This window comes from Plecotus auritus (genome assembly GCF_963455305.1).
Source record: "Plecotus auritus genome assembly, chromosome: 4".
In the NCBI taxonomy this organism is placed as follows: Eukaryota; Metazoa; Chordata; class Mammalia; order Chiroptera; family Vespertilionidae; genus Plecotus; species Plecotus auritus.
The window spans coordinates 74539799-74561104 of record NC_137775.1 but is presented as its reverse complement, the minus strand read 5'-3'; the positions used below and the strand labels follow the sequence as shown (position 1 = coordinate 74561104).

The 21306-nt window shown below is 35.2% G+C and overlaps 1 protein-coding gene across 1 annotated transcript in view; it reads right to left on the bottom strand.

Moving 5' to 3' along the window:
* EYS (eyes shut homolog) overlaps positions 1-21306 on the bottom strand; it is a gene marked incomplete at both ends in the record, with an annotated part of 1444019 nt that overhangs the window by 1059914 nt on the left and 362799 nt on the right. The window contains 1 exon segment of the mRNA XM_080665107.1: positions 14349-14467. Coding sequence (XP_080521233.1) covers positions 14349-14467 — 119 coding nt within the window.

Here is a 21306-nt window from a genome sequence, read left to right as displayed (position 1 = left end):
AGGACTTAACTATATAAATGTTATAAGTTTGCTTGAGGCTAGAATTTCTACTCTTCGATCTACCGTTAATTACATGAACAACAAGAACTAACAAGTTATTTGGGGTTCTGACTAATTAAGCCTGTCAGTAAGCACCTCAGGCACTGGTCCTATTAGTTTGATTAAATTGACAGCCTAGAGCAGTGGTCGGCAAACTCATTAGTCAACAGAGCCAAATATCAACAGTACAATGATTGAAATTTCTTTTGAGAGCCAAATTTTTTAAACTTAAACTTCTTCTAATGCCACTTCTTCAAAATAGACTCGCCCAGGCTGTGGTATTTTGTGGAAGAGCCACACTCAAAGAGCTGCATGTGGCTCGCGAGCCGTAGTTTGCAGACCACGGGCCTAGAGGATGTTTCATTCTTATCCTCATTATTTTTGCTCCCTCCATAATCTAAGCAGTTCTAGAAGAATTTACTTGAAATATATTTTTTCCTTTCATGATGATTGATATATAAATTTCTCTAAAATTAGATTGTGTTTGGTTGTTAAACTACCAGACACCAATTAATTTGAAGTTCAGATAAAAATAATATTTTTTAGTGTAAGCATTTCCCATGCAATCCTTATATTCTTATTTGAGGTATCTGATACCCTTAGACTGAATTTATATTCTAAATCAAGTGCAGAGCAAGTATTTTTAAAAATTGGTTGAGAGAACTTAGATAAAAACTAAAGGTGGAAATCTGCCCTAACTGGCTTGGACATATCCCTGTTCTGCCCACTTGTCCAGAGTATATCCTCAGTTTTTCCTGCTTATTACATTTCCCATGTTCTATATCACAGCTGTCCATATCCATATCATCTCTCTTTTTATAAATACAAAGTTAATTTGTCATCACTCTATGAGAGACTCAATCAATATCAGATATCTTTTTCTAATCTGCTAATATATTTTCCAAGATTCAGGCAAATAGAGTCTTGCCAGTCTAAATTTCCACCCACAATGGAATTAAGGCATATCTTTCTTTTATTAATATTTTTAAAATTGATTTCAGAGAGGAAGGGAGAGGGAGAAAGAGATAGAAACATCAATAATGAGAGAAAATCATAGATGGGCTGCCTCCTGCATGCCTCCTATTGGGGGCTGAGCTGGCAATCTGGGCATGTGGCCTGACCAGGAATAGAACCATGACCTCCTGGTTCATAGGTCTATGCTTGAGCACATCAGCCGGGCTTAAGGCATATCTTAATATCCACTATGATAAAAACAAACTAACAAACAAAAAAAACTTTAGTAATACAAAATACAAATAAATAAGAAAAAGTCTTTATAAGGCAATTGCAGACCCATTCAAGATTCTCTTCTCATTTCCTTGCTCTAACTTTCTTTTAAAGTTCTCCTTATCATATATCCAAGAAAATTTATACACATAGCATATAACACATAACATCTTCTACATTACATCAATGTATTATATACCCATAAATCCATCACTCACAGAAAGGAAAATGGGAATGCAGTACAAAATAAATCCACTTTATTAAAATAATATTAACTAGGCTCTTCCTTAAACTATAGGAATACTCTTTAAAATGCGTATTGTAAATGTTGTCCTGTGTAAATATATTTTTTTAATTTACTAATATTTCATGGTGGTCCCTGCAATTGCATATATGTATACAGAAATCAGAATGACATTAATTATAGTTTAGTTTTGAATTTTTAATTGTATGAGTTAAGGCCTTTATTTATGTGGTTCTTTTTTTCTCAGAGACAATACTAAGCACCAACTTATACTCAGACACTATGAAATAAACTGAAAATGCTTCTGCACATTATATTATTTTGGAAGTTTTAGTATCAATTTTAAATTTTGCTTTAGGTTTAGTTAACATTTATTTTAAAGTATGTATATTTACCTTAAAATGCCAAAACATACAAAAAACGACCTCAAAAGTTTAGTGTAACTGCAGATACATTTGCTTCAATTAATCACACATAGGATCAAAGGAAAACTGGGAGCACAGACAACAGAAATCTATTGATTAAGCTAGTTCGGTCAGCAAATTTTAAGAAAAAATCTGTCTGCTCTCTCTATCTGCTGGAACAGGTTAAGAACAAACATCTGATGACTTACATGTGGTAGTTGGTACCACTTGGGAGAAGTGACCAGTAGTTCATGTTCTTAAAATAAGGTTTCAAAGCTTTGAATTTTTTAATTATTATTATCAGTGTAGTATAACGGTTCCCAATAATGCACAAGAGGCTATGGGGGAATTATTTTTTCTCTTTTTTTTCTTGTTATATTGAGTTATTCTTAAAATTGAAAATTTGGGGTAAATTTTTAATTATTAAATATATTTATAGCTGGATTAAAATATAATTCTTTAGAGCCTTTTCCCATTATAAAAATCATTCATTTTTGTATATATATATCTATATATACACACACATATATACAGCACATTTAATAAAACATATTAAATGTCAAATTTTGATAGTTTTTTATTTAAAATTTAAATTATTCAGTGAGTACACATCTTCACTAAATAGTTTTGGCATTGAGGCTTTAATTTGTATAAATACATTTTTATATTGTCACCTTGGGTAATTTCTGGGTTGAAGTCATTCACTTGATATACTCTAGTCATCTGAAGGATGAAAATTGGACTTCTAAAATCTGTATCAAGGCAATAAATATCTGTTCTGAGACTTGTGAGACAGCAATTACCAATCTGCAATGCATATCTGAAAATTTCCTCTTAGACTCCTCTTACCTCATGATACCACAAACAACTCTCATTTTTCTCTGAGTACCTATATTGCTGGAGTCCACCCATTCCATTTTTTCTTTTTATGTTTCATAAACTGGCTGTTTCTGATTCTGCCCATATCTCACTGACCAAATGCAAATATCATACCAATGTCTAGAGTGCATTGAACCACAATTACAGGGAGAGAAATCAAAGCCCTTTTCTAGTCCCACAATCAGCATTAGGCAGTTGGATAAATTGATCCAAGTTCTAAAGTAGTTTGCATGCCCAGCTTTTGCTATAGCTCTTCCAATTACTATAGTCAATAGCTTTTCATTAAATGACTTGGCTAGGGTGAGTATCCTATCAAAGAGGAAAGCTGCTGAGTTTATAAGATTTTAAATTATTATCCATATTACATGTCTAGTTTAGAAGTCAACTAAGCTCTAATAACTTGCTTATAAGCCTAGGGACTAACATCCTGAATTCCTTCACCTCTTCGGTCCGGTGCAATTGTACCTAGATGCTGTAAGTTTCTCTCACTGCATTTCTACTAATGAAATAACTGTATCTTTCCTAGCCAGCATTCCCTCTGCAGCTCTGGTTCTCTACTAAACTTTAGCAAGACCTACTGAATAATAGTCTGCAGCATAGGCCAGGCTGCTTGCAGCATTAAGGTTCCAGTTTACCTTTTATATAATTTATACATGAAGCTCTACCCAAATTTTGAAGAAAAAATTCAGCTGTCTAGCAAGAGGTTGGCATATTAAATTCCAGCTATTCTGCAAGCATCACAAAATAATTTAGTTAAAGTTGCATATTCTGGAAAAAAATCCCCAAGGCCCCATTTTGTTCAATAGCCTTTCAAATCAGTCCTCAGCAATGTCCCTTAAGGGATCACCCAGCTCTTTCTGAAACAATGCCTTCTAAAATAGCCATATATCCTTGATGACTAGCACTTCTGGAAGTGCTCACAAAACTAGCTTAGGATAGCACTTTTTTCAAAAAAAGAATAAAAAATTCCCACTTGAGAAAGAAACGTTTAGCATCTTATCAGTCTTCATCCTAAATTTATGTTTTATAATTCTAGCTATAAACTCTCCTCAGCTCCAGTTATTCTGCAGATGAGAGATGAGAAGCCAATGCTTAAATTTTAGTCTCTGTGGCGGCATCAGATCACCTATTCCCTGAATCAACCTGTCCTCCCATTACCTCTCAGTGCGAGTTTCCAATTCAGATTACACTGGCTGCACACTCAGGGTTCCATACAGAAGGCTTTCAAACATGAACTTACACCATGCCCATGACCTTCTCCAGACAGCCTCCAGAGAGTATGGATAGCCTAGTATTTATGCATTATGCTTCTGCATGTGAATCTTCTGTGGAGTCTTTTAAAAATAGGGAGGCTCAGCCCTCAATTCCTACTTACTAAATCAGAATCCCCAGGAGATATGTTTTTAGAAATGACACAGGTGATTGTGATGTATTATGGAGTCTCTGAAATACTGATTTACTTGTGGGATTCTCCTCCTCCCCAGTTTCTCGAGTCCTGTGGGCAATTGAACTCAGACTCTGATATTTTCAGAGGCAAGCAAGGTCAGAAAAGAATTTCAAGAGAAGCATGTGGTCTTCAGATCTGTCTTAAGGCTGCTATATCTGTATGTATTACTGTATAACCATAAGAAACCTGCTTCACTTCTATGAACCTTGTCTTCCTTTTTGTAAAATACATCTTCTATGATGTGCCAGTGAACTACAAAAAGAAGTCCTGGAAGGCACACAACACCACAGAAAAAAATTGGGATCCACATTTTTCTGACAAAAAGTAACTCTTGAATGCACACATTTAAAAAACGTGCAGGATCAGCCCAGCTGGGTGGCTCAGTGGTTGAGCATAGATCTATGAACCCAAAGGTCATGGTTTCATTCCAGGTCAGGGCACATACCTGGGTTTCAGGCTCAATACCTGGTAGGGGGTATGCAGGAGGCAGCCAATCAATGATTATCTCTCTTCATTGACGTTTTGTTTCTATCTCTCTCTTCCTCTCCCTTTCTCTCTGAAATCAATAAAAACATATATTTTAAAAATTCTATCCCCCCCCCCAAAAAAAAACACATTTAAAGGATCAGAAATAACATGACAGTCTTATATTTATGTTACATTTATGTTTTTATACTCATTCACACTTATATCCATGCCAATCACACTGCTCTCTTTTGAGTTTTTCGTTTCAGATGTTTTTAACTAGGAGGGTAAACTTTTTTTGTCTCAGTGTTTTAAACACAGCAGTTAGAGGAAGAGAGTTTTTCTTGCTCTGAGACGGCAAAGAAGGCCAATTTAAATCAGTTAATGAAAGGAATTTTAGAGATAAAATAGGCAGATTTAGGGAGTCTGAGGAATAAAGAGGGTCCATGGGAGAGGAATGCATAGGTGAGGGCTTGGAGCCGCCAGAAGGCATACATTCACAGAGAATAGAAAAGTGCCACAGAATAAGGGGAGAGGAAGGCATACATTCACAGAGGATACAGAAAAGTCACAGAGTGTGGGGAAGAAGGAAACACACTTTCACTGAGTATAGAGAAATGTCCACAGATGCCTAAAAGAAGGAGACATATTTTCACCTGAGATAGAGGAATGCTGCAAGATAAAGGGGAGAGAACGAGGGGGGCACCACGTGGGTTTTGGACTTTGAAGCTGATATTCTATAAAAGAGTGACCAATTAGAAAAAGCACAGGATCATAAAATGGGGAAGGGGTCCAATTAGAAGGGAGCATGAAGAGACAAAGAACTACAGCATTTATAAACCTTAGAAAAAGGGGCTTAGTGGGTTACCCCCTCAAGAACCCCTCCCTAAATGGGAGTTTGTATTTGCTTCCAACAAATTCTCACCCTTTTACTAACAAGTCCTTTTAGTCCTAGAATTTTATTCTTCAAACTTTGTGAGGCAAGAACCTGCAAGGGGGAGATCCACTCCCCAACCCCATGTTTTAATAAGCTTTAGGTGGAGTTAACCATATAAAGTCTTGATGCCTGAAGAGAAAGAGATTAGGCTGCCATGTTTTGCTTTGTGTCTGTCAGACAGAGCCTTTCACCTGAAATGTAGCAAATTCACATGGAGCTTTAAAGGGTGTCCCAAGAGCCCCAACAGCCTGGACAAAAGCTATCACCAGCTGTGGACTCTCTGGAATCCTGGCATGAGTACAGACTCTGTACTCATGAGAAAATCTAAAAAATAGTTAAAGAGATATAGATAAAGACCTGATATTCATTCATTCATTCATTCATCCTTTATTTTCTTTCTCTCTTTATCTCCTTCTCTCTCTCTCTCCTCTCTCTTGCTCTCTTTCTTTTCTCTCTCTCTTTCTCTCTCACAATTAAATCAGCAGCAGCAGCAGTAGCAAACATGATAAATATTTGTTAATTATATGTGAGAGGCACTAGGTTAAGCATTTACATGTGGTATCTCATTGAATCTTCATAACAATATTGCAAAGTAGCTGCTATTAATTTGTCCATTATTAAAATTAACTGATCGAGGCTTAGAAATATTAAGTGACTTATATGAGGTAACACTAGTGAAGGCAAAGCTGTCTATCTCCAAAGCCCCTTTTGAATGTGCAGCCTTTGGTTTCGAAAGAGCATGCTGCGAAATTTCACCCTACGAGAATCAAGATGATGCCACAAGACACTCTCTCTCATTCCAAACCAAAGTTGTTCATCATTTACATAAATAAGCTATTTATCTGTTGGCTCTAATGAATATGTATATATTTATAGAATGTTTATAAGATCAAATATGAAGTAATTGACATGTACTCCAGAACTTGATTTTTAGAAAGCTTATAATTTCTGTTTAAATCAGGGTGATTGGCAAAAGACTATAGACAATAGACAAATTCTCTTTTCTGTTTATGTACGTACATACGTGCATGCACACTTGCACATATGCCTGTGTTCACAAATATATATCCATTGCCTAACTCAAAATTTCCTAAACTTTTCACTAATAATAAACTCCTCACAGACAGATTGGGAAGTTAGGATGACATATTTAGAACATAATGGCATTCTTAATTGATGTAGATAAAGGATTGACTCTCCTTGACCACTGTTCTTTTTAGTTAATAAACTGTGGAAGTGAACCTGTTCTTCTGAAGGAAGATGTGTTTCTCTCTTATTATCTTCTTTAAAGTAATATATGAACACAATATAGCCATTAAAAATCTTATATAGACTTAACCAATAAAAAGTGGCATCTATCTAAATGGCAGAAGGAATGATTTTTAGGATACAAAAAATTACAGTGGATTTGTTCTACGACTTATTACAAGTCATTTAACTTATTGGAAGTCACTTAACTTATTTAATAAATTCTCAGAAATAAATTGTGAAGCCTACAGTTGAGTGCTAGTTGTAGTTATATATGTAAACAAATGATAATCTAAAAGTACAATGTTTGTATTGAACCAAATTGAAGCTACATTTGTCTCATAATTCTTTGAAAATAAACCATTTGTTGATGTATGTTGGCTAATATTAGCAATGGAAATGGTTTTCAATAAATTCTAAATAATTTTTAAGCTGGGTGATTTCTGGGAACTGTCCATTTTTATTAGAGAGTCTGAAAATAAAGTTCCTTTCACCAATCTGTTATGTTCTCACACTATTTATGAAATTCAGTTCTGTTCCATAGATTTCTTAAAGCTCAAAATTTAACTGTCTAGTAAATCTCACTTCTCTATAATGAATCTTGGAATAAGAAAAAGGAAAAATATGTCTGAGCTTCAAAAATAGATTTCACAAGTCAAAGTACTAAAGCCCATGTATTTCTTCACTCAGGTGGCTCAACAAATCTTTTCTCAGTTTCTGTCTACTTTTGTTTGGCATATAGTTAAAACATTTTTGATCATTTGTATCAAGGCTGACCTATTCAAAACAAGATCAGTGGGGAAGAAATGGGATGCTACTGAAAGGCAAATTAACTGTGATCAAATAAACAATTGAGACTATATTTAAAACAAACCATATGATAAATGAACTAAAATTCTATATTAGTCATGGTTATGGATTATACAAGGAAAACAAACCTATAATCTACTGTATTGTAGTAAGAATAGGAAACTGACACCCATTAACATGAACCACTTTCATAAATGCAATGTTGCATTATTTTCAGTAAATTCTTAAAGTAAGGATCTGTGTCACAACAGATAGAAATTTGGGTAATAAAAATATTTAGATAGATTTTATTCTATATAGACAAAACAGGCTTTTTAGAATGGACAGGACCAAATGAATCATTTTGTTTTACCTAATTCACACAGTGTCTTTGTTAACTGGGTTTTGTTATTAGCTAATACATCAAGGTTAAGATTAAATTTATGGCTATACTCTCAGTACTTCAGATGTTGCAACTAATCAGTTTAATCAAAAGATTTCATTGAATATTTGGGATATCATTACAATCAATCAATCATTGATTATTTTTTAATACTCTCAAAATGATGTGAACCATTATATTCAGTCTCTGTGAAAATCTATAATTTCACGCACAGATTTTCTGATTAGCAAATGTCAATACATAAAGAGTAAGAGTTCACTAAGTTATTACAAGTGAGGAGAAAACTATATTATTATCCTCCAATCACAAAAGGATTAGAATGAAAAACTTAGATTTATTTTCTTTGTGTTAAAAACAAAAGCACTGAAACAGATGGGAAAATCCAAAAGAGAATAGTGCCTTTAAATAGAAGATGCAATGAAATATGCTGCTAAAAACTCAAGGGATAAATTACTCTGTTTTTCAGACCTTCTTTTATTTCTCTTTTAAAGTGATAAATTATGAGGAATCAGTATATATGAAATAGAAACCTTTGTGCTTCTTCCCTAATATCACACAAGTTCACGGCTAGAAAATGCCATCAGATACCTAGTTCAGTGATTCTCATATAGAAGTACACATCAAAATTGCAAGGAGTTATAAATTACCCTGGTACCCATCTACTGAATCCGAATTTTAAGCATGTGTATTTTCAAAGATAAACCCCTAGTTAAGAACACTTTAGTTCCATTCTCTCATTTTATTAAAATAAACTGGTAACTCAAAGAAAAAAATTCTTATGTATATTTTGAAATATATGTATATTTATGTATAAAATGAAAAGCTATCCTTAAATAAAATAGTGCCAAAGATATTGAATTTGAGTGAATATTCTATTGCTTCTTCATTTTATGCTTCCAGTAAGTTAAGTGACTTGTAATAAATCATAGAACAAATCCATGTCAAAGCCAGAGGATCTTGAATGTTCTCTCTACTATTTTAGTTAACAAAACTTATAAGACATGTAACCTAACCAAGTTACACAATGAATAAGAAAAAAAAAATGATTTTTTGAGGTTCACTATTTCAAATAGTATTCTATAGGGCCTATGACTTAAAAGCAATCTTTGCATACAACACAGCCATAGTAAAAATTTTGTAAGTGCTAAGACATTTGAGGCTTGACACATTTTGTCATGTTCCTATGTAACAGAGAAATTATTGAGACTAAAATTCATTACCATCTTCTTTGCTACCAAAATGAAATTTTATTTTCCCATCAAAGAGTATTTAGACAATTCTGTGTGTTTTGAGAATTCCGAAGCTCCCAAATTCTGACACTGAGTCAGTCTCTGTGTCAATTTCCAGCAAATGAGATTAAGCAAATCTTCATGAAGCAGGAGAGAGCAGGAACAAATGAAGGCTTTTGTATTCGGACACAGAATAGTTGGACTGAATCCTCACTGATGAAGGGCTAGTAAGAGAGAGAGAGAGAGAGGAACCTCAGGTTTCTAATTAGGCATGCAGAGGGGACAATTGGGACCTGACCACTAATTAGCTAAGCACCAGGAGCCAGAGGGATGCAGAGAAGATCCTGGGAGCCAGTTTTGGTATGAAAAGGGTTGGAATCACTTGGCAGATTAACCTGTCTCTGAAAGGAGCTTGGGGATGACACAACAAGCATTTTCGTAGCAGCCAAGCTGAACTACGGAGCAAGGGCTGTTCCCTCATAATCCGGGCTCCAGCCACCCCAGGCTTTTACTCTACAACCGCAAAGGGAGGCAATGGGCAACACTCAAAGGACTGACATGGGTTTTTCAGCCATCTGGTGGTGAAGGTAAAAGCAGTTTTATTTTTTTTACTATAAAACATACCAATTCAGTTCAGTTATTGCTCCTGAGTGTTAGGAGAAAGTTTATATCTCCAGTATACTAGTATATATAACATGTATACATTTTAACATAGTTGTATGTGAATAAAAACTTTGTTCTTTCCACATGTTAGTTCTAGAGCACTCTTTTAGTTTCTCCTGCTGTTATCAAAATTAAGCATTCATTATTCATGTAAGATACAGAGGAAAATGAAAGTAAAATGAGAGGGAAAATACTAGAATAATTTGATCATACATATTTAAATAATCACAAAGAAACAGTTATTCTCAAAAATGCCTAAGTAGTTGCATGGAGGAATAAATCTTATTCTACCCATTCTTAACATTGTATCTCATTATATGCTAAGCATTAAAATTTTTCTGGTTTTATCCCATTGTTTTCTTAGGCTTACTGAACCATAAAAAAAGGAAAAGAAGAAAACTGGCTCACTGTTACAAAATACTTATCCTGGTTTCAAAGTCTTCTGATGTTTTATTTAAACTCACATTCATGATGCCACATATACTCATAAGAAAATTCTGCAAAAGTGAAAATGTTCATTTAAAGCTACACTGTACCAAGTTCAAAGAAGCAAACCTCCTCCCGTCTGTGATATTACCTGGGTTGGTTTTGAGATTATGCCCCATACAGAAAGCAGACTGCTGACTCCTGTAGCCAAATGGGGGTGCCTTATAGATGGAGCAAAATCATTTTTCTGTTTATCACAATTACTAAGTATTTTCTTTCAGAAACATCACACCCTATGCCTTTCTTTTCTCTTCCCCTTGAAAGCCTTCAGCATTTCATGGTTGATATTTTACCAATGAGTTGATGAAAGCAAATATGAAACTCAAATTGGGCCTTGCTTTATTTCAAAATTATCAGTTTTTATTTCTTCCTGCCTGACTTACTGTCATCGAAATGATTTTGTGTTTCAATTTATTATTATGGAGTGTATTATTTGTCCAATCATGTACCATTTACTAGAATTTCTATAAAAAATACAACATTTATCATGATATTGATGCAACAGTTAACTTAGAATGGCTTGAGTGCTCAAACCCTACATATTCCAAAGGAAAGGTGGGCTCTTACTGGCTTTTTGGAAGACAGCCTCTGAGCCTTAGAACGTGCTGCCTGATAACAGTGTGCTTGGTCCCTGACACCCTGGGCTGTGCCAAATAGTTTATGCTAATGGTGTGATTTACAAGGAAAGCTTGTTTTTAAACCTGGGTTTTGGACTATGTTGTATCTGTTGGAAGGCTGCAGGAGGTGAAGCCGGATTAGCTAAAATCTGTGCCTTGTGAATGACCCAGATAAACACCCTGGGCATCAAGGCTTAAGTGAGTTTCCTGATTGGCAACACTTCAGTGGGGTTGCCACACATCATGTCTGAGAGAATAAAGTGCTGCGCACACATCTCCCCTAGGAAAAGGCACCTGAAGCTTGCGCCTGCTTTCTCCATGGCTTCACCATGTATGTCATTCCTTTTGCTACTTTTAATCTATAACTTTTCAATGTACCAGGGGTCCTCAAACTACGACCCATGGGCCACATGCGGCCCGCCGAGGACATTTATCCGGCCCGCCGGGTGCCGCTGCCTGTCCTGCTTAGCAGCCAACTCGTACCGGGCCCGCAGTGCGCATAGGAATTTGTTCATAGCTTTTTTTTTTAAAACTATAGTCCGGCCCTCCAACGGTCTGAGGAACAGTGAACTGGTCCCCTGTTTAAAAAGTTTGAGGACCCCTGTATAAACCCTAACCATGAGTATTCTGATGCCTAGTCAGTCATCAAATCTCAAGGTAATGTTGGAGCCTCAGGTACAGTATCTATAAGCTATCAAATACTTTGAACATTTAAAACATTTTAAACAATCTATTGTTCCATCACATCTCCTCTTGGAAGAATATTACCAAATCAATAATAACATTTTGTCTTCTAATTGATATATGAATTATGGTTAGAATTAGGTAATTTCAATAATCAATTGAATCAACATATGACAATCTAGTTGGTAAACACTATTTAGAGGATTTTATTTCATTTTTAACCCTGTTGCTTTCTGCTTTATTTCTTTATTCTTTCTCCCCCAGCTTTATGGAGGTATAATTGAAAAAGTATTCAGAGTGATGATTTCATATATATATATATATATATATATATATATATATATATACTAGTATATACATTATTAAATGATTTAATTGAATAAGTAATAATTAATAAGATTTATTAATATACCCATCATCTCACATAATTACCTTTTTGTGTGTATCATGAGAACACTTACATCTACTCTATTAGCAAATTTCAAGTATACAATAGACTATTACAAAGTATAGTTACTATACTGTACATTAGATTCCCAGAACTTATTACTCTTATAACTGAAGACCTGTACCTTTTGACTAGCATCTCCCTATTCCCCCTAAACCTCAGCTGTTGGTTACTACCGATCTATACTCTCTTTCTATGTATTCTACCATTTTTTAATTCTTATTTTTTTTATTCTTATCCTATATAATAAAAGCATAGTATGCAAATTGTCCCCTCGAGCAGGAGTTCATTCTGGAGTTTGACCAGGGGGTGGGGCCAGCCGGGGGAAGGGAGGGAGTACCTGGCTGGCAGCTGGCAGCTGCTAGGGACCCTACCAGTGCATGGATTTCGTGCACTGGGCCTCTAGTTACACAATGAAGCAAGATTGTAAACTAATACTAGTCCAAGGCTAGCCTGAATAACTTCTTACTGGCAATTTACAAAATGTATAAATGAGAGAATGATATACTGGGAAGCTTTGTTATTTGATACAATACAGTTTCTAAAGTAGCAGTCCCTGACTTTTCAAATGATTGGCATAGTGTCACAAAGAGAAGTCATGGCAAGGTCAGGACTAGAAGTTGAATGTTATGATTATGGGTATAGAGCTCTTTCTACTATAATAAACTCCTATTATTGCTGAAGTTACAGCTGAAATCATAGACTAAAATAAAGTTTAATCACATTATGGAAATTAGATGATTTACCTGCAACTAAAAGGGACTCTAATTCAAGCCATATTTAAAAATAGGACATAAGTGGTCTCATAATTAGATCCGGAGGTTGGGCAGGCACCTGGGGTGGGGGAGGAGCTTCAATCCATTCAACAATTGATCAAGAGCCAGGTTTCTTCTACTTCTCGGCTCTGCTACTTCAGAGTCGCTCATTATTAAGCAGCACCTCATTCCCATTCTTGGGGTCTGACAATGGTAGCATCAATTATATGTATAATTCCAGATATTAGAAGGTCTAGGACAGATCACTACCTTTAACTTACATCCTATTTGCTTTCCCCAGAAAGAACTTCACTCTTAACGCAGAAACCAGCATTAGGCCCCATACCCATTCCAACAGGAATCCTTGCAAGTGGATGAGATTAGCACGGCCGCCTCACACAAAGCATCTGGCATGAATTAAGACATAGCATCAGGGCTACTGCACAAACCTCAAGGGTGGTTGGATAGCCGATGGCCCATCCTGTTTCTGGACACAGCCATCCAAACACTAGTTATGATTCTTCATTTAGCTGTCTGCCTTCCTTGTGGGAAAGACACAATTTGCCACAAACGATCCTCTCATTGTAAAAACAAACAATGTCGGTACAAGTACACTGGTGGTCAAATTATGTCCATGAAAACAAGTCTGTTCTTCAAAGCATGTTTTCCCCCTAAGCTCAGCTAGTGTAGTCCTTTTGTGAAAATCAGCTCTGTTGCTAAGGAATAAACGGTAAGCCTATACTACTATTGCAGCATTAACCTACGTTGTCTGTCATTTATTCTCTGAAGCCAGTCAGTGAATCCACCTTGAGTAGATGTTTTTTATGTGAGGCTTTCTGAAAAAAATGACCAGCCGGAGGGGATCCCATTGATTTGCCAACTGTGTCAGGTCGTTTAAGGCCAAATGGCACGTGCTTCTGACAAAGTCTGTGACAAATGGATATGTACTGAAGGGGCAGCACTGACACAGGAGAAGGAAGAAAACGATGGAAGTATACAATGCCAGGTGGAAATAAAAATAAAATTCAAGCTTGCATATTATGTGTTTGTATACAATACCTTGAGTTAGGTAAAAGTAGGTGCCTATGAGTCTAACAGCACTCTTCAGAATAATTTCTGAAATTTTACACAAATTTAATATCACCAAGTCTTGTGAGAGCAGTTTGTTTTGTAATATTTACATCAACCTGCATATAGTGGTGACTAGAAAAATTTTTTTTACTACCATTAAGTGAAAAAAAATATTGCTCAAGCTTCTGTTTTCTAATCTTAATAAGTACTCATATGTACCAACAAGCCACAGAGGCCAAAGTTAACCATATGTGTAGGGTTAATTTATGCGACCACGTAATAAAATATATTAATAATATTCATGGGTACTAACGAGATGCAGATCGTTGCAGGTCGAGTTGTGCTCATAGGCATTCAGGATGCAGTCATCGATGTCCTGCTCACACCTCAGGCCCTTGTAGCCAGGACTGCAGAAGCAGAAGCCAGCAACCACTGGAAACAGCAGAAGACAGAGAACTCATTACATTGCTTCCATCATGGTGTAGGTAACACTAAATACTCTGAAGAATGTTGTGCTCATCTAATGTGTGTCACTTTTAACCCAAAATTGTGAATTCTTATATGTAATACTCTGATTACATACTAGTTCTCTGCAATATTTTCTAAAAAACATTATTGCTCAGTTCTATTTAAATTAAACACTGAAATTATTTAAAATAAGAATAATCACATATAAGAATAATAAACATTTGGTGATGATTTACAAATTAGCAATGAAAATATCCAGTTTAGTTTCTTTTTTCTTTTTTTTTTTGTCAGTAAGAATACCTATGGTCAAGCAGTTATTTTTGTATCAATTAACTTTTCTCAGATTGTTTTAGGTTTAATAAACCAGAAGTTAACTGCTTATCAAAGCTCTTGGTACAACAAGGTACATAAAAGTGCACAGAGATCTGAAAGTTGATTTTGAACTATTTAAGCCGTTGTTCAAAAGAGCTTTCACATTTCATCATAATCTTTTAGAAGTCATGATCAGAACATGGTCTCTATTTTATCATTAATGATGGAAAAGAACTGTTTCAAGGAAATGGCGACATCATGACTTGCAGTTGGGGCAAGCGGGGATTTATAGCCGCTTCCATAAATCCCTGGGTTCCTCATTATCCCTGAGACCTACCACGTATTCTCCACTGACACTCTGCCTCTGTGTAAGTACCTGCTCTTACTCTCATTAAATGCTTAGATCCTGGCTGGCAAAAGCATTTTTAATGTAATGTGAAGTACTTAGCTGGTTTCTAGATTTCTGCAGCCATCCTTCTGTGTAGAACATGTAACTGGGTCCCCTAAGGAGAACAAGCCAGCCGACAGCCCTCAAGGAGAGACAAGGGAGACACAAAATATGGCAGCTCTTTAGACAAACTTTTACTTCTGTCTTACTTTACTTTTTTGATCCACCACCCTAGTTTTTAATGTCTCATTTAATATAAATGATCTATTGATATGCAGATATAGTTGTACATACATTAATGAGGTAAAATTTATCAGTTGGTGCATCTTTATATGTTATAAAGGATATTATATATGACAACAAATTAAAACCAAGTGTTACGCAGTATGTAATGAAGACATTATGGAATCACATCACTCATAATAATATTTTTGAAAGGGTTTATGAATACAATTCAAGTTCATATATTGACGCAAATTGACACATAACAAATAACTAGAGTCAAATGAAATCTCAGTGTAGATATAGACATTCTCTATGTAGATAAATGATGAATTACTTTAAAATAAATATGACAACAAAAGATAACTTTGAATTAACAAATGGTCTGAAAGACAGAGATTAGTGTCTAAAAAATAAATCATGTTTTTATTATCAACAAATATGCTTTTTTAATATTAAATCTTAGGGGCTAAGAAGCTGAGAACTAAGCTATGTTCCAAATAAGACCCCAAGGAATTGATTTTATTACCATAAAGAAAATAAACAAGCAAACAAGCAACCATAACTTTGTTTAAAATTTAAAACAAACAAACAAAAGCACTGTTTTTTTTTCAAATCTATTAGAACATATTATTAAAGCATATTGCCTTATTTTCCTATTGTTTTTACGAGAAAATACAATCACTATGTTAATATTAGTCTTTGTTTATAAATATCCCATACTACTAATTTTAATTTTCATCAGATAAGCCATCTGTAAGTCATTATTAATACATTATTCATTTTATATTTAATTATACACAAAACATAACGCATTATATGTTCTGATTCAAAGTTCCTGACATGATAAAACTGTGTTGAAAATACAGAAGTGAGTATTTTAACAAATCTGATGAAAAACCACACCATGTCTGAAATTTACAAAGCCAATATACATATGAATAAATGTTTCTTATATATTGTCATGTAATAAATACTATTAACTTGAAATCAGAAAGTTTGGCTTCCCTAACTATTTTATTTTTTAGGAAGTATTAACAATACAGTGCCTTAGATTTATGCTATCAGTTTACATGTACAAGCTCATTTTTAATACATATTTTGGTTCTATTGTAGCTGATTTCCTTGGATTTGGTCCAAAATATACCGTGAACAATCATATTATGAAATACAACAATATATCAGGTCTCCAAAATTCACATTTTCCATGTATATTATGTATGAATTTCAAACATTTAATAGAGAGCACTTCACTATTAAGTAGCATATTTGGAAATTATATTTTCTTATCACATAAATAATTATGAATTGTAATATATATGAAGACCTAATAAAAGTAGATTTTCCAGTTATGAGTACATGAAACAGTTTATTCTTATATTCTTATTTATTAATTATTATATTATTTATTAATTATTATATTATTTTCATATGAACTAATGTAAAGATACCTTTGCCCATACCTGTATATAAACCTCCTTCACGCAAAATACATCTGACGTGTTCATATTTAACCATTATACTAGGGCTGCCTAGATCTAAAAGAGTTGCTAACTTCTCTCTTAGGCATACTTTTTGTTTTCCTTATTTTATAGTGAGCACCAGCATCACCAAACATTTGTGGGTTTAAGCTCAGAAATAAGATAACTGTGGCTTATTTCAAGGTAATTTGAGAAGTTTACAAATTTAAAAACACAATATTTAAAGTGCTGAATTCTGGGGGGGAAAAAGTTGGTTCAAAATAAGAATAACAAACAAATGGCCCAGAGCATAAAAATATATTTTGCTTAGCTAGCACAGTATTTAAAAAAAATACTCCATTTTAATATCTATGTAGAAATTCCAGCTTGCTAGTGCCTCCCCCATCCACACACACACACACACACACACACACACTACCTATTGTTTGATACCTGGGCTGCTTTATCCAATGTAAAAAAAAAAATCCTATTGTGTTCCTTAAGGACATGCATTGGGAAAACATTGGTTTAAACTTGCAGTGGTTCTCAACCTTTCTAACGCCACGACCCTTTAATACAGTTCCTCATGTCGTGGTGACCCCCAACCATAAAATTATTTTCATTGCTACTTCATAACTGTAATTTTGCTACTGTTATGAATTGTAATGTAAATATCTGTGTTTTCCGATGGTCTTAGGCTCTACAGCAGCGGTTCTCATCCTGTGGGTTGCGACCCACAGTTAAAAACCGCTAGCAGGGTCGCCTAAGACGATCCGAAAACACAGATATTTATATTATGATTCATTAACAATAGCAAAATTACAGTTATGAAGTAGCAACAAAAATAATTTTATGGTTGGGGGTCACCACAACATGAGAAACTGTATTAAAGGGTCGTGGCGTTAGAAAGGTTGAGAACCACTGGTTTAAAGAAAAGAATGCATAATTTTGGTTAAATGATAGCCTTTCCAAATAAAATAACTTTCTATCACAATATGCTTTTTCACACATCACATTATTTTAACTATTTATCTATTTACTGAAATATTATGTAGAAATATATTTGAAAGGAGCTAAAATAAAGCTAAATAAGATAGGCAGAGTTTTTTTCCCTTACATCTTTCTCTCTCTCTCTCTCTTTCTCTCTCTCTCTCTCCTGTTTCCCACTCCATGTCTTTTAACCCTCTTAACCATACCCAAGGCACAGGACTATTTCATACCCTGTTTTTCCTGTGTCTAAAAAAAAAAAAATCCATTATCCAATATTCAGCTTTCTTTTCCCACCTCCTCTTTTTCCCTTACCTACCTTTTATTTTCCTTCTTTTCTTTCTGCCTTCTTTTTATTTCTCTATAAATTTATATTTTTCAGGAACATATATCTCAGTAAGAAGAAGTGTGTTTGTGTAATAGATGGGCTAAAATAATGAGTTACTTTAAATCATTGTAAGCTGCTTTTTTTTTCTGTACCTACAGATAAACACTTTAAAAATCTAACATTAAAAAAAGAAGGTGAAAAAAGGTTAATTCTGATATCTGAACACAGAAGTCACATTTCATTAACATTTTTCATTTGCTACTGTATGACTCACAAAATATAAATGAATTTGTCAGAGGTGGGAATGTTCTGTGAAAATAATTGGCATTGACTTTGCTATTCGAGGCAGGGTAAAGTCAGCAACTAATCCAGGTTGGATCTGAGCTATTTCATTACTCTGTCAGATTCTAAGTTGCACTGCACTACAAGGATGGCTGTGGCTGAGTGAACTCACTGTCATAGCAATATCCGTTCAGGCAAGGGCTGGAACTGCATTCACTGACATTGATCTCACCGCCTGGACCAGCAAAGCCTTTCCCACAATGGCACTAGTACCCAAGGGAAAACATTTCCAGATCCATTTTCTCTCTGCACATGGCTCCACTCTCACAAGGATTACTAGCCCCACAAGGTCCATACTCACAGTGTGGGCCTAAAAGGAAAGAATCAGAGTCAGTGCCTATATAATGAACAGATCCTGCACACTACTGTCAATGACTTGGCATATTTCTGCATAAATGCATTCAATTCAGTCTCTAGGTAAAGACTCATAATTCTTTTGTATTATCAATGTGATTCTCTCTTTCTACATTAAGATTTAAGAAAGAAATGTTATTTATGCTTTACATGCTTCATCTAACAAAGAACTAGCAGGCAGCAATGTCAAGTGACAGTATTTTTTAAAATACCATTTTGTTTCTTCATACTTTCAATTCCTATTTAACAATATTCTCTGAATACATCACAATTAAGAAAGTACATTATTAATGATTTGATGCTCCCTGTATTTTCTTTCTGGTACCCTAGAAGTTGCTATCACTATAAGCTTAGCTTGATGGATTTGTTGCTATTCTCAAAACAAGTACACAATGAAAAAAGAAAATTATAATAAGCCTTTAATCTTAAGAGTAGCACCTTAGATCTGAAACTAAGTCTTAATTTTTACTCATAAAATGTAACTAGAGCCTAGTCTGTATGACTCAGTGGATGAGCATCACCCTATGAACCAGGAGATCATGGTTTGATTCTGGTCAGGACAATACCTGGGTTGTGGGCTTGATCCCCGCCCGGTAGGGGCCATGCAGGACCTAAATAGACACTTTTCAAAAGAGGCCATACAGAAGGCCAAGAGATGTATGAAAACATGCTCAAAGTCACTAACCATCAGAGAGATGCAAATCAAAATGACAATGAGGTACCATCTCACATCTGTCAGAATGGCTATCATCAACAAATCAATAAACGACAAGTGCTGGTGAGGATGCGGAGAAAAAGGAACCCTCGTGCACTGCTGGTGGGAATGCAAACTGGTGCAGCCACTGTGGAAGACAGTATGGAGTTTCCTCAAAAAGTTAAAAATGGAACTCCCATTTGACCCAGTAATCCCACTTCTAGGACTATATCTAAAGAAACCAGAAACACCAATCAGAAAGGATATATGCACCCCTATGTTCATAGCAGCACAATTTATAATAGCTAAGATTTGGAAACAACCTAAGTGCCCATCAGCAGATGAGTGGATTAAAAAAACTGTGATACATCTATACAATGGAATACTACACCCCTATAAAAAAGAAGGAACTTTTACCATTAGCAACAGCATGGATGGAACTGGAGAGCATTATGCTAAGCACAATAAGCCAGCCGGAGAAAGATAAATATCACAGTATCTCACTCATATGTGAAATATAATGATCAACATAATTTGATGAACAAGAATAGATCCAGATACAGTGGCAGGGGAGGGGGTGGTTAGAGAGCAACCAAAGGCCTTGTATGCATGCATATTAGCATAACCAATGGACACAGACCCTGGGGCGGTGGGGGCTTCCCTGGGGTGGGAATGGCTGGTGGGGGAGGGTGGGCAGGGATCAGCGGGGGAAAAAGGAGACATGTGTAAAACTTTAGACAATAAATAACTACATAAATAAATAAATAAATAAATAAATAAAATAATTGAGATATGGATAAAGTTTTCAAGGTTAGAAGTACAGTGGCAGTTGGAGAAACTCTAAAACTTTAGGATTCCTATTCTTCCAACTCTGATCACCAGGTTTTAAACAACAACAACAGTAAGTGGGCTTTAGAAACTGATGAAAACATCAATAATGTGTACAGTGAAGGACCCAAAAAGATATAGTGTCCATAAAATAAGAGCAATAGAAACTGTACCAAGTTGAATATATACCTGAGATTTCATGTTTCTAAGAACAGTAATGTAAATAAATAAATAAATAAAATTACAAAACTACATCCAAAAAGCATAGAAATAGATTTTCTTCAATTAAAAAAAAAAACTATTGTGGCTATTTTTTTTTTGCAAGAGCTATAGTGAGTAGTGTAGAGAATTTTAATACAAACAAGGTCGATTCCTTGTCCTTAAACCATTATGAGATTGATATATATTGCAAATTATATATTTCTGGATATTTTATATTAATGAAAGTATATCCTATCTAATAAAAGAAAAACATGCAAATTGATTGTACCTCTGCTACACCCACAAGCCACGCCCACCAGCCAATCAGGAGTGAGTATGCAAATCAACCCAACCAAGATGGCGGTTAATTTGCATATCCAGGCACAGAGCAAAAACTGAAGGCAGCGTAGAAGGAAGCCAAGCACTGCAGAAGGGAGCAAAGCTGCAGAGAAGCAAGCAAGCGGGGTGGTGGAGAAGGGAGGGAAGCAGGCGGGGCGGGGCAGAAGGGAGGGAAGTAGTCGGGGCGGCGGAGACTGCTGCAGGAAGCCCTATTCTTGCAGGAATCTTCCTGCAACAGGCCTCTAGTTTTTTTATAAGAGAAATGTCATTGAACAAACATCCACCAGAAACACATAAAAATTGTTCTTAATAAAAGTTCTCATGCAAACCCTTTTTTGTTAATTATCT